General features: G+C 41.1%; 1 protein-coding gene across 5 annotated transcripts in view; it reads right to left on the bottom strand.

Moving 5' to 3' along the window:
- Positions 1-1,357: 1,357 nt before the first annotated feature.
- bsna (bassoon presynaptic cytomatrix protein a) overlaps positions 1,358-13,980 on the bottom strand; it is a 134,267-nt gene continuing 121,644 nt past the window's right edge. For 3 of the 5 annotated variants that reach the window (XM_086214286.1, XM_086214287.1, XM_086214288.1), the window contains 5 exons: positions 12,766-12,897; positions 12,576-12,631; positions 10,620-10,779; positions 10,137-10,229; positions 1,358-6,374 (listed from right to left, as the gene is read on the bottom strand). In XM_086214286.1, coding sequence (XP_086070412.1) covers positions 12,591-12,631; positions 12,766-12,897 — 173 coding nt within the window. In that variant the 3' untranslated portion in view covers positions 1,358-6,374; positions 10,137-10,229; positions 10,620-10,779; positions 12,576-12,590. The remainder of the gene's footprint in view (positions 6,375-10,136; positions 10,230-10,619; positions 10,780-12,575; positions 12,632-12,765; positions 12,898-13,980) is intronic. The other 2 variants (XM_086214289.1, XM_086214290.1) reach the window with 1 other exon arrangement.

The following is a 13,980-nucleotide window of genomic DNA, read 5'->3' as shown; positions in this document are numbered from 1 at the left end:
CAAGGTCTTCTGTTGATCTGAGTGTCGGTTGTTTCCTCCAATGAATTTTACCCTCCTTCTGTTGGACTGTATCATGTGGTTGTCGATGTTATGTATGTGTACAAGTGTTACACAGAGGTAATCACAAGCAAAATGGCATATTATTTTGTGCAATTGATTTATTTTTATAGTATTTAAACAGTTTTTGGTGAGAACATTGTACCAGATGTTTTATTTTTAGGTGGGGAAATGTAAGGGGTTATAACCATTCTGTGGACAGCTTGGTAGAAATGGGAAATGTCTACTAATAAAATCCTAATTTCAGTTTTGGACCGTGTCTCTCACTGTTTGTGTCTTTTCTTTAATTTAAGGAATGACTGGCAATAATGTTTGTGACAATTTAACACTCAAGTAATCTGAGTGTGTGTGTGTGTGTGTGTGTGTGTGTGTGTGTGCAAAAATTATGTTTTCCTGCAAATTTGTTATCCTGCTAGCTAGCAGGTGGCGTTTCGATTAAGTCAAGTCAATTTCATTTGTATTGCGTCAAATCACAACAAAAGTTATCTCCTGACACTCTACAAGTAGAGCAGGTCCAGTACCTCACTCCTTCAATGAATCTACACCCAACAATTCTCCATCAGCAAGCACATCCTGCAACAGCGACGATGAAAACCTTCCTTTCAACAGGCAGGAATGTCGAGCAGATCCAGGCTCAATGGGGACGGCCTTCTGCTTTGACCAGTTGAGGGGAAAGAGAGCAGGAGAGCGGGACAGAGACAAAGACAGATAATGGAGGACGACAGATATGCAGAAGGAAAGAGAGGGACAGAGATAGAGAGAGAAAGGAGGAGAGACTGATGGACAGACGGGGACGTGAGCAGGTGGGGCTACGGGTGGCAGCTTGAGCCTCCTCAGGTCCGTAGCCTCCTCCAGCAGCACCCGGGATCTGAGAAGCGGGGAGCCCAAAGGCTCCGGAGAAAATCTGTGAAAGAAATACTTCGGGATTCATGAACACCAGACAAATCGATGCGGATTTTTTTCTTTTGTGTTTTGGCCTGTTTTTTTAACAGCCAGACATGTGAAATATCCTCCTGCACCTCAGAGAAACTGCAGAGGTGGTAAAAGTCCATCATTTAGCACGGCCGTAGCCAGTTAGCTCATTTTCGCTAGCAAAGTATCCATGGTGTGTCCAAACTCTGTGGCAAAAGTTCCTCATTTTTCAATGCGTGGCAGTGACACATTCTGGACCGTAAAATGGACCTCATAAAGGCTCTTATTCGAATGAATGGATTTCCTGTTGCCTTGTTTACATACACAGAGCGGAAAGGAGGCGTTGAGCGACACACGATGACCGGGGGAAACAATGGCTGAGCCAGCCAATTCAACCACAAATAATAATCACGCACTTCCACACCGTTTTCTTTTTTATGTATGTCTTTTATTTTCCTGATTGAAATGTATTGTAAGGTCATAATTTGTCATTCATCACATTACATGGCATGATGCACCAGGTCTACTACACCCATTTACAGGAGGAACACACGGAAACATACACAAGGTTTTACAATGGGGAAACAGGAAGTTTAGCTCATTGCACTTACAACAGTGAATGGAACACTTTGTAGTCATTTTTAGGCTCTCAACTTTTTTCAGTATTTTATTTTTACTCTTTTCTTCATTCAATTTTTTTTTATTTATTATGCTGTTTTTTTTTTTTTTACACACATCACCGTTCTCCAATTTACCATCTCTCCCCATCTCCATCCATCAAATATTATCTGTCCAGCCCAAAAAATACATGGAAGCAGAAAATTTTACCTATTTTTTTTGTTTTTGATGTCATCTCATTTTACAAACACAACATGTATAGAAGCTCCACACAGACCAATACGTTTAATTTTTTTTATTTTGAATATCCGAATAAAACTTTTATGATTTTTAAACAGTCGCACGAGCCAGCCACATACATACACACGATGCAATTTTTGTCATTTTATTACTCAAATCAACACCTGCTCTCCTTTATGATGTAGCTTTATTGTTTGTTTAATTTTTTTTTACATGTAAAATGCACACATTTGGAGTAGGGAGGTTCACGCTTGCATACGCGCCAGCTTGTGTCGCTGAGTAGTGTGCAAAGGCCTCTCTCGTGCCCGTGTGCATGTGTGTTGTGTGGCATGTCAGCATATCTGAGATTTACATGTACAGAACATGTCCTTCATGTCAAAAACATGTTGTCGTTTGTTCAAAGTGGACTCGATCTTCATTTGGTATTTACACTCGAAAAATAAAATGGCAGCTCGTGAGGTGGAGGGTCAAAGAGTCTTGAAAGGTCGAGAGAAGGGCTGAGTTGGGTGGGGGTGGGGGGGGGGGTGGAGGTGGGGGGGGGGGGGTGGAGGGGGTGTCCGAGTCATGCACTTGTAATTTCACTTCAAAGACTCATTACAGGTAAAAGATGAATAAATACTTCCTTATGATGTTACAGTGAATGGTAGCCTTCGTAGATCATGATTGTTTGTTTCAGCATCCTTTCTCTCTTTTCCTCTCACTTTAGAAATCTGCCTGCGTTCCTGCTCTCTGTTGACTGACAGCAGGAGCAGCTGTGGCTGAGACATTAAAGCATGACGTACAAGTACTGCACGCTACCTTTTTGAATAAAGAACGCAGTTCGGGGTTCCCAAATGTCTCTTAAACTGCACAAGTGGCGCAAAAAAAAAAAAAGAAGAAGAAGAAAAATATATATATTTGTTGACATTGATCATTTTCATGGCTGTGCAAACAGAACACAAGAGGGTTCACTCAAAGACAAATATCCGCAGGGTTTGGAGGAATGTAAGCACAAACAAAAACCTCATTCTGCTGCCACAAAGGGTTAAAAATTGCTCACTGTGCATAAATGCAGCCTTATTGCTGGGACTCTTCATTTAAAATCCAAAGACTTTGAGTCAAGCCTGCGAGTTCAGAGAGGTGGAAGCATTCTCTCAGGGCTTCGTGTCAGAATAACCAATAGAACCGTTGCTTTGTGGCTAAACGGTTAACAAGTGTTGTGTTCCAAAGAATATTCGACACAATTTTTCGCTCAGATTTTTTTTTTTTTTCCGAGTAATCGGGGAAATATTCTTAAAAGAGGTTTCTCTGATTTCAAATGACCAATCTTTGCATTGAAACAACAACAACAACAACAACAACAAAAAAACCTCTTGATTTAAATGGTTTTTTTTTATTACTTTGTGCTTCAAACTCGTTTGAAACACCAGGCCATGTGGACTGGTGATTGTGTTGGTTGCATTCCTGGATATAGACAGACACCTCCAGGGTATAGACAGAGCCCACAACTGGCCGCATGGCAGTAACATGATGGCTTTCTTCACTGACGAATATTGTAGTATAAAAGCCCTTGCTGCTATGCATATTTAAGTCACCTCCTGTTGCTGAATTTAGGTCTGAACGTGATAGGTTACCACAAGTAATGCAAAAACCCTTATTTCCTAACATCCAGGTGACCAAATGCACACAAACAAATTCACAATATCTTCTTGCTTGATGAAGAATGCCAAAACAAAGCAATCTTTATGTGGAATAAACAATGTTTGTGTGACTTTCTCCTTTTTTTGCGTGTGTGTGTGTATGTGTGTGTGTGTGTGTGTTACACGTCCCTTTTCTTCTTTCTGCTTTCCAAATACGATTCATTGCATAGAACGACTGGAGATGAGAGGTCGCTTTTTCTGCCCGCCATATTTGTTTGCAGTTGTTTTGCTTCCATTACCACATTTTGATGATGGTCATTAAATACACGCATACAGAAACCCCCACACTCATACATACAAACATTAGGAACAGAACAATATAGAGGTGACTTTGAGGTTTTTCTGCGCTGGGCAGCATGCGAAGGTTCCCAGCCAGCGTTCACACAGACAATATACAGCAGAAGTTGGTTGGTTCGTTGGTTTCGCTGAAGGCCTTGCAGTATTTGGCCCAACAGTATGTTTTCAGTACTGAACCGCAGATCCCACAATGCACTGCAGGAGCAACAGCAGGGAGAACACTGACCTGAGAAGTTTCCATGACAGCTGACAGTCTGAGAGAGAGGTTCAGGGGTCAGGTTACAGGTCTGGATGCCACCACTATAGAAAATGAAAAGTTCAAAAAAAGGCGAGTGACTTCGTGACACAACCGATTGTGTTATTTTTGGTTCCTCAGTCACATGAGTGCTGATATACATATATGTAAATATACTTTTTTTTCTACACCAAGTGTGCTTTCATGTGCGTTGTGCACATTTGACGGAGTGAAGACACATGCTGATACACACTGATGTGTAAGGAGCTCGGCTGAGCTTTTTTTGCAGACTTGATAAACGTCCATCATGGAGAGTCAAGAAGAAACCCGAAGCCCCTCCCCCACCCGCAGGTGACGACGACGTCAAGTCCAGCTCTGTGGGATGTGTGACGGTCTGCTTTTCAGTGCCTCTCTGCTGCCCTGCAGTGCTTTCTGATCCGGACTCCAGCTGGACAATACAAGCAGCGCATCACTCCAATCAATGACTGGCTGATTGACAATGTCGACATCTCACTGTTGGTCAGAGCAGAAGATCTGGGCGGTACCAAGGTTGGCGTTTACAGCTCCAGTTCTCTGATGTATTAGTAGGCTACAGCAGAGTTGCAGTACATTTTGTATTAGATTTAAGTCAGAGTTGAGAGGTACATCAGTGGTAAGTTAGACAGAATGATGGAGGCAACACGATTCTATTCAACCAACTTTAAAATGACACAAGGTTGTGCTCTTTACTCTCTTAGCTCTTACTCTATTGCTTCTGATAATAAATAAGAGTCTGAAAAAAGGACGAGGGGCACGATGAAGGTAACAAAACATTACAAATATAAATTAATGCAAAATAATATCACAAATAGTTATTAAAAAAAGAAAGAAGTTGATTCAAAAATATAAATTAATCTCGCTGTGGTCAGTGTTCCAGCTCATATTACTACATAAAAAAAAGGCTGTGATGGAAATATGTTCCCAGGATGATATTTAAAAAATATGCCACTCTTGCATCAAAATAAAACATATTGAAATGATTAAGGCGATACTGGTAAGCTGCAACATAAAAAAAAAGCAAAATGAAATCCTTACCAATAAACAGAACATAAGAAATAATCAACAAACAATATGAAAAAACAAAACAAAAAAACAAACCTCCGTCACCACAAGCTGCAGGTAAATGTTGTCTTAATGGCTTTGTAATGGCTGAAAACGACTTGACCATGTAGGACATCACTCCAAATACCGATCAGTATTTTTACTTAAGAATAAATAAATAAATAAAAACACAAAAAGGCTCATTTTATTCCTGTGGCCAGAATCCTGTGTGTTGCTTCAGATATCACTCTTCTTTTTTTATTTTATTTTATTTTATTTTTTACTGTTTCTAGCTAATATGCGTTTCCCAGTGTCTTTATGGCCTCTGTTAAGTAATGATGAACAGTGTAAGGTCTTGGATATATAGTTCCATGCATTCCAAATTCCTACATTTTTTTAATCCACTATACACTTCTTTAAAGACATGGCAAACCAAGGATCATCGGGCGGAAATTAGAAAGAAGAATCGGCATTCAAGAAATGCAGAGAGGTGAGGAAGAAGGGGGAGGAGCCAAAGAGTTCCAATCTGGAATGTAGATAGAAACAGAGCAAACGTGGAAACAGATGCAAGCCCACACACTTGTTCTCTGTGTGACGGCTACACGTCTTAATTCATTCAGTGATATGACTTCCATAGCTCGATTTTCTTCTTCACAGGTGATGAAACAAGGAGGTCTTTAGTACCAGAAAAACCTGTCGTATTTCCGTAAGTTTTTCCACTCGTTGTTCCTCGATCTTTTTTTTTTTTTTTTTTCCTTTGACAAGAGATAGAGAAGAGGAGAGAGGCTGGTTTGCTGCTGTTGCTCCTGGTTTGAGCACAGGACTGTGAAACCAAGGATGCTAGCATGTGGTCGACCCTACGGTTGAGCGACTCTTTCGTCTCGCATATAAACGGGGGCGTCATCAACATAGTGGAGTAGAACTGAATCGCCTTTTTTAATCTCCATCCGTTAAATCCACATGGAAGGGTGCGATGATACTTGATCCTTGTTGGTTCTCCTTTTTTTTTTTTTTGACAACTACTTAAATCACTGGAGGAACAGCAACAACAACAACAACAAAAAAAACATAACAAAAAAAAACATTTCTTTGAATTTCCATTCTTTTTTTGGCCTCTGGAGGAGGAGAGAGCTGTCTGACAGGTTGGTTTCAGGGCTCAACGTGAGTCGGGATCAGAGAAGAGTCTGATTCTTTGGCTGAGGATGTTGGACGGATGTGGATTGTCCATCTGAAGATGGATGTTAGCCTGCAATGATCTGTGGAACAAAAACACGTACAGTCGTTAGGAAAAAACATGGAACGCAATCTGTTTGTGACAGCTTCTGGATTTCAAATATGTTATTTATAACAAATAAAATGTCAGTGGGCTGCATGCAGTGAATATAAAATACATGTCGCGCGATACAAACACTTATCTAAATCAAGTTTGTGGACGATATCAATGTGGTTGGACTGAATCGGGTTTGAGAGTGTGTTTACACATAAACACTGTAAACATGTGAGTTCGATTTTTTTTCGTGGTTACTCCCTGTCTCTGAATGTACCAGTTTAAGGGCAATGACAACAAAGTCCTCATTGTACTTGGAGAATATGAATGAAGTAAAGCACTCTGCTTAAATTCGTCCTTTTTTTCTTTTCTTTGTAAGAGAAAACTGAGCGAAATCCCGGTTTTCCATTTCATTTATTGATGAAATTGTTTTTGTACGACTAAGTCGGGTTCAAAAAGCCTGCAGCACATTGGTGTTTGTAACACATTGGATGAGGTCAGTCATTTATTCATGGAGGAGAAAGTCTGCACTGGGACTTTCCTCCAGTCATAAGTGAAAAGAACAAAGGTGAACTTTGAGGGTGAGGTGCAGAAAAATCTTCATTATTTTAACATTTTTAAGAAGAGCAGTGCAGCCTTCGCGACTGCAAAAAAAAAAAGGAAGAAAAGAAATCCAAAAAGTTGTACAGAAACAATCAGCCTTCATAACATTGATTACATAACGCAACATTGTTTTTGTTTGTGTTCGCAGCAGGAACCGGCTGTTCTCGGAGACAGGAGAACAAGGTCACAGATCTTAATATTCTCCGACTTCCTGGCTGCTTTTGCTGACACAGCACCTGTTGGCTTAGTAGAATGGAAAATGTTGCATGCAGCCTGCTTTTATGACCTGGACCTGATGTGTTATTTGACAAAGTATTTGCTCCATAACCAGTTTTATGCCTCGGCAACTGGGACCTGCACTTTTTCCGTACTTGCTTTGGGTCATAAACCTGCTGTGGGCTGAATAACAAACAAAAACCAGCGGTGCAACCATACAGAATGGAATAATTAGCCGCACTTCAAAATGCTTGCGTGCCTGATGGACAATATTGCTGCTAGTATCTCTAAGATAAGCTCTGTCTGCTGGGCCATTGACATGGTGTGAGAAGAGAAACGTAAGGTTATAGTGGACGCAGGCAAGCGTTTGCCTTTCTCTGTTAAACTATTAACCCTTTCGATCCCAGTGCTTTAGTTCATCACATTTGTACATGGTTGAACATCCCTTACATGAGAGCTAAAACAGTAGTACCAAGTACATCTTTGCATTTCACAGTATTAGTAGTCAGCGTGAAAGGAGTCTATTATTTTTTTGTTTGCACACGCTGTGTGATGGCTAGAATGATGGAGCCACCGTGAAACTGCCACAACCGTTGGCTACAGAGTCGGCTGCAGCTTATGATGTAAGCAGTTGATTGTAATAAGTGACACTGCCAGCAGATGGAGACAAAAAGAAGCGCTACAGCTTTAATCATTGAACCATTGACTTTCTCGAAATTTGTTCGAGTCGTATTTGTTTAATTCTAATGTGGCTTCCAAAGGCAAATGCTGAAGAAATAACTTTTATTAACTGATTGCAATGTTCTCATGCTTTAGAAAAGGACGTTATTCAACCTATTTTGTTCATTCCAAAGTTAATTTGTTTATTTACATATTATGGTGGAAGAAAACATCATTTATTCATGACCAAACAATATAGATTTGGAAGTCTTTCATCACATTTTTTCTTGCCCCCTCCCTTGTTTCCTGGTAGGTATTAACATGTTTCCCGAATTAAATCACTGCCTTCCGCTTTTCTGTTGTTCTCACTGTGCCTGACCCAGATTAACGGCGCCAAACAGGCTGTATTTTTTTACATGTTGCCCAGCACCAGACTTAATCTCTTCCACATAAGGCCCCAAAGGGCTGGTGCATAAACGACACTCCCAGGCACAGTGACACAGAAAGATGTATGAATATATGCGCGCGCGTGCGCGCGCGCGCGCGCACACACACACACACACACACACACACACACACACTCTGGATGACTCACTGGACTTCAAGAGGAGAGAGAGCACAATTAAATAAATTACATATCAGAAGTATATTGACACCAGTAACATTTGGGGAATTTTCTGTTCTGTTTAATGTGAAAATACACATATAAAGAGGTGAGGGAGGAGAGGGAGATGAAATAAATAACGACACGATCGTATACAACTATGATGAGAACAGGTGAGCGAGGAGAGAGAATCAGACTGAGGGGAGAAGACACTTTTCTCCTCAGAAAAAAGGTGGTGTTGGCGGTGGTGGGGGCAGCAAAGAGGATATTGTCACTGAGAAATAAAAAAAAAAGAAAAAAAAAGAAGGGAGATAAGCAAGATGAGAAAGTGAGTGAGAGAGAAAGACAATGAGCGAGAGGGTAAATGCAGTGTTTGATCACCAGAGCAGGAGTGTGTGGTTGGGGGGGGGGGGGGGGGGGAGAGAGGGAGATAGAGAGAGAGAGAGTTCTCTCTGAAGCAGTCATGGATGTACAGCACAAGCCTTAAATCTGAGGAAGGGCCTTGTGCTCAAAACGTCACGGACGATAAAAATCCTTTTAACTTGGTGTGTGGACCGTATTTGTTGTTTCTTGGGTTGGTGTTGTTTTTTTTTAATTCAGCAGCCGTTCTATTGGGCTTTGAGGTGGTATTTCTTATCGCTTTCACAGAAAAACAGAAACAGTCCCGGCTGGAACATTATCTTTTATAGCACATATGAAGCAATGGCTCTTCATCCTCCAAACCCAGCGCACCGTGGTCAGCACTTCCAATGACAAACTACCTGCAGCAGACTTTTCCAAGCATGGCTGCTTCTATTTTTACAGCCCCAACTCGCACAACACACAACATAATACATGTTTTACTGGAACCACATGCCATGAAATAAAGATAACTGCTAATTAACAAGTCGGGGTAAGTAGCGAAGGTGATATAAAGAAAACTCCGGGTCTTTTCTGTTGTGAACACTCTCGTGCTGGTTTGTATATTTAGGTCTTCAGGTGTTCAGGTGTCTGCCTCCCCTCAGAAATAGTTTTGTTTTCGGCGATGTTTTCATCAAACTGCAAATAAATCCGAAAGTATGACTATTTTTAGGCAGTAAAGTGTGAAAAAATAATCACAGCCAGAAGAAAGAAAACAGAAGGGCTGATCAGATGTGCCGGTTCCTGTTTGGTTTGGCTGCAGAGCTAAAAGCCTAATTCTGATCCTGCTTGATATTTCTGTTTGATTTGATTTCCAATTGTGGTTCAAATTGGGATGTGCTTCATGGATCATAATTTGTTTCTGGCGAAGCTGACTGAAAGTTTTAAACTCCCAGACGTCAGCGACGCAGCTGCGAAATCACAGCAGCAGCAACAGATGCGTTGCGTCACGCAGTAGCACAAGAACACAGAAATAGTCATGCAGAATTAAAGATGAACAAACGCCCTGAAGAAATGAAAGAAGTACACTTTGCTCTGCCTTTTGCTTTGGGGTTGGTTTTTTTTATAGTTAATGCTGATCTGCTTTTTTTATTTGTCAGATAACTGCAATGTTGTTTAAACTTTGAATTTAAAACCTATTGAGGAGCTAAATCATCCCCTAAAGTGGAGGTCTGCTGTCCTGTGTGTTTGAATTCTACGTCTTTAGGACAGAATGGAGATGTCACAGATCTTAACGTGGTTGGTTTACCTAAGTGAAAGTTTACTTACTGTCTGCCTGTCAGAGAGAGCGGTGGGATCTCTCTGCCAGTGTGTGCTCGGGCCTGAGACATGAAGTATCCGGAGGATTACAATCCTTGTTGGCTGCAAGAGGAAGCGACAGCGCAGTGAGACAAGAATATCCACCTTCTGATACCTCGTTAAGTATGAGCGTAATTAAAGTTCACCTCAGAATCTGAATTGTAATCATGACTGGGGAGCTGTCCACTGCTTCAGTCCACAGTTCAATGTAACCACAGCCAAACTTCATGGATCTTGTGTTACATTGTCAATGCATCAATGATAATCGTTCTCCATTCTCCATCCTTTGAGTTCATATCAGATTAAATACTGACTGGAAAGGCAGCGTGAATCCAGCTAAAACACTGACTGTGAATATAAGCCTGCGTGTCTGGGTGCTCACATCAAGGAAGTAGATCTAGTGATTTGATGAGTCTGATCTTGTTTGCAGGTCAAATGAGTTCAAGTGCTCACCAGTGTGCTCAGCTCTTCTCTGTCCTCCGCTCTCTCTCTCTCTCTCTCTCTCCCTCTTTCTCTCTCTCCTTCCTGTCTCTCTGTCAGCGGATCAAAAGAAGAAGGAACTTCACAGGTTTTTCTGGTACGAGGCCTCGTGACTTCGTGATATTACATAGTTCTGCGAAATGCACAGACACATGTCAAATTTTGGACTTTTCTTCTTTATCATCAGTGAGAAAATACAGATGTACAGCACCAGGAGACTGTTATCAATTCATTTATTCTTTTTTTTTTTTTTTTAAAGCAGGTTGTCTAACCTTTCCTAAACAGAATCACTTGCAGTTTTTTAGTGTGCATGACCTTCCACATATTTTTTTTTCACAACTGCGCCTCCCGAATCTGATCTGCTGTTCTCCAACTGTCCACCAGATGGCCCCAGACCTTATCCTGCTTCTCCCAGTCACCCAGGCTGCCCTGCACCCCTGCATCCAGCCTCCTGGTTCTGTTCCAGAGGCAACTTTTCTTGTGATTATGACCTGTTTGCCTTTCTGCTACTTTTTGTTGGCTAATGTTTTATCACTTTTGTGCAGATAATTGTTAATTAAAAGTTTCAGTTTCACCACATATCACTCAGGTGTCCACGGGGGGAAAGTATTCTTACTCAAGTGCAGTACTTAAGTACTGTTGAGGTATCTGGACTTTATTGTAGTATTTGAATTGTAGGGGACATTATACTTTTATGTGGCTAAATTTAAAAGTGCACATTGCATTTTTTTATTCCACTAAATTGATCTGAACCCATCAGTTGAATAGAAACAAAATTGCATCAAAACTCATGAAGATGATGAACTTTCAAATGTGCAAGTTCAGGAATAGGAGCAGAGCGCTGGAACACACAAATATCAATATGTAGCATGTGTACTTTTACTACTGATACTTATGTAAACTTAATATATATATTAATAATTCTCTACTTTTACTTAAGTTGGAAATTGAATGGAGACTAACTTTTAGCAGAGTACTATTTTTCTTGATTTTTATAATTTTGTCTTAGTAAAAGAACTGTGTACTTCTTCCACCACTGCAGCAGAACTCTTCAAATTTATAATTTGCTCACGTCCTTTCAATTAAACTCTTTGCATTCCATTGAACACATTTCTGATTCCGATTGTGTGTCTTTTGCGATACATATGGCCATCGATTTTTTTGCCCGGGACCAAACGGGACCAAATCATTGTCTTAATTTTTCTGTGATTCAAAACATCATAGATTTGATTTTGCTTCGATGTCACATGACATGAGGGAGTCCAGACTCTGATAGCTGCGGCATGACAGACCTTCTGTGCACACGCGCATCATCTGATGGAGGGAATATTTTGTCAGTGTCATGTTTTGTAGCTGCATATGCAGAGCACCAAAGATAGGAAACACACACACACACACACACACACACACACACACACACACACACACACGCACACACAATATCACTATATTGGGGAGCACACTACTTGTACTGACTGAACCACTTTCAGACGCCTACACTCTGCTGCCTACAAGAGTAAACTGACAACACACAGTAGCTATCTGCCAACATCCCAGCAGACTCCCAACCAGCAGCTCTGAGATGTTTTTTTATGATTCAGGTGCGCTTGCACTGAAGGAAGAATGAAATATTTATGGTTCTTTGTGTTTGATTCATTGACAAATAATACTGAAACATCCCTGTCCGCGTGCAATGAGCACCAGGGGAGTTTTCCTCTCCCTCTGTTATTACCACTCGCATTGCTTCTATCAGTAAACTTATTACGAGCATACGTGACAACCTTACAGGATATCCAGGGTCTTCAGGTTGTTAAAAAAAAAAAAAAAAAAAGCAGACCGTGCTTGGAACACATCCACCAAACAGTCTAAACTCTGTCTCGTCATATGCGGACTGCACACAGGGAAAAAGACAAGAGATACAGAACGTACCTTAAACTTAGCACTTTAGAAGAAAGAGGTGAATTTCTTGCCAAAACCGGAGATAGCTGGAGGAAAGTGGAGGTGAAAATGCAGTTAAATGCAGTTTTTGAAGGTGCAATCTAAGCCTTACAGGAGCTTCAATAATGTATCTGTTGCATTTAATTTTCTGTTGCTAATATGCAATGAATTGTTATTGTACCTTCTCCCAGTTTTCCGGCCTGCTCAGCAGCTCCTCCGGGCAGGATCTTGGACAACATGCTGTCTCCCTCCATGCCCGGCTGACCTGCTGCTGCGCTGCCAATCCCTCCTGGTCGAGGAGCGGCCTTAGAGCCTGCATAAAAGCACAAAGAGGACAGAATTAGAGGAGAAACACAGATGAGAGGGAGACTGATAGACAGATAGCAGACTCAGTATCTCATCAGCTAAATCAAATTGTGTGGGGGAGTACAATAAATGTGTCGTCTCTCTTTAATTTCAGCAGGTTCTTCATTTTTCTCTTCGATGCTTAGATTAATTAACCAGATGTTATACGACTGTAGTTGCGCCTGTTTAATTTGTCCTGCTCTCGCCTGCAGTCTTGTCCCCCGTTCACTCATTAGATCCCTGCTGAAAAGGCTTATTTATGCTTCTTATATGCCAGATTGTCTGTGATGCTGTTGTTGCTTTCAGTCAGGAGTCGAGAGCCCATCCCTGATTGCCAGTTGTCCCACTAAATCACCGACATAATTGAAGCAGAGGTGGCAGACTATCAACAAACATCCTCAAACCTGAATCATCAGTTGATCTATAAATGTCAAAAAGTAATGAAAATGCCATCGACACATTCCAGCTGTGTTGCTCAAACAGACTCCAGGGTGTTGTTCTATGTTCTATTACAAAATGACTTATGCCACGGTTCCACAGAAGGAATCCATAACTCTGGATAATCCAGCTGAAGTCCAGCAAACCTCCACCAGATGTCGGACAGACAGTGGACAGTGTGCTAGCAAAAACAAGCCAACATGCTAACAGTGAGCTAAATCGAAGGCTTCTGCTTTTTCTGCAGCTATGAAGTGTTGAAGTGCACACGTTTATCACAGATGGACAAAATTCACTTCTCATTTCTGCTCACCCTGCAGGGGTATATCCCTATAAATACTGTATGTAATGAATCGATTCATACAGTAAACAGAATATATATATATATCTATGCTAGAAACTGACTTCCAAGGTGGACCTGACTCTGGGTTTGGTGGTCTGCTCTCAGATCTGGTTCACAGTTTTACTACTAATCACATGAACTGGATTTTGGGCTCAAGTATATCCAGGCCTGTGTCCCTGATGAGAAAGTCTGCTATCTACGACACACCTAGTTTACACCTTTTCGTTTGTTTTTCTTTTTGCCCCAAAAAATTGTACTTTTTTTTGGAATGAA

This window comes from Aulostomus chinensis, chromosome 9, assembly GCF_037954235.1.
Source record: "Aulostomus chinensis isolate RoL2024-O1b breed Wild chromosome 9, RoL_Achi_v1.0, whole genome shotgun sequence".
Lineage (NCBI taxonomy): Eukaryota > Metazoa > Chordata > Actinopteri > Syngnathiformes > Aulostomidae > Aulostomus > Aulostomus chinensis.
Note: the sequence above shows the minus strand (reverse complement) of the source record. Positions and strands in the feature narration are given on the sequence as shown.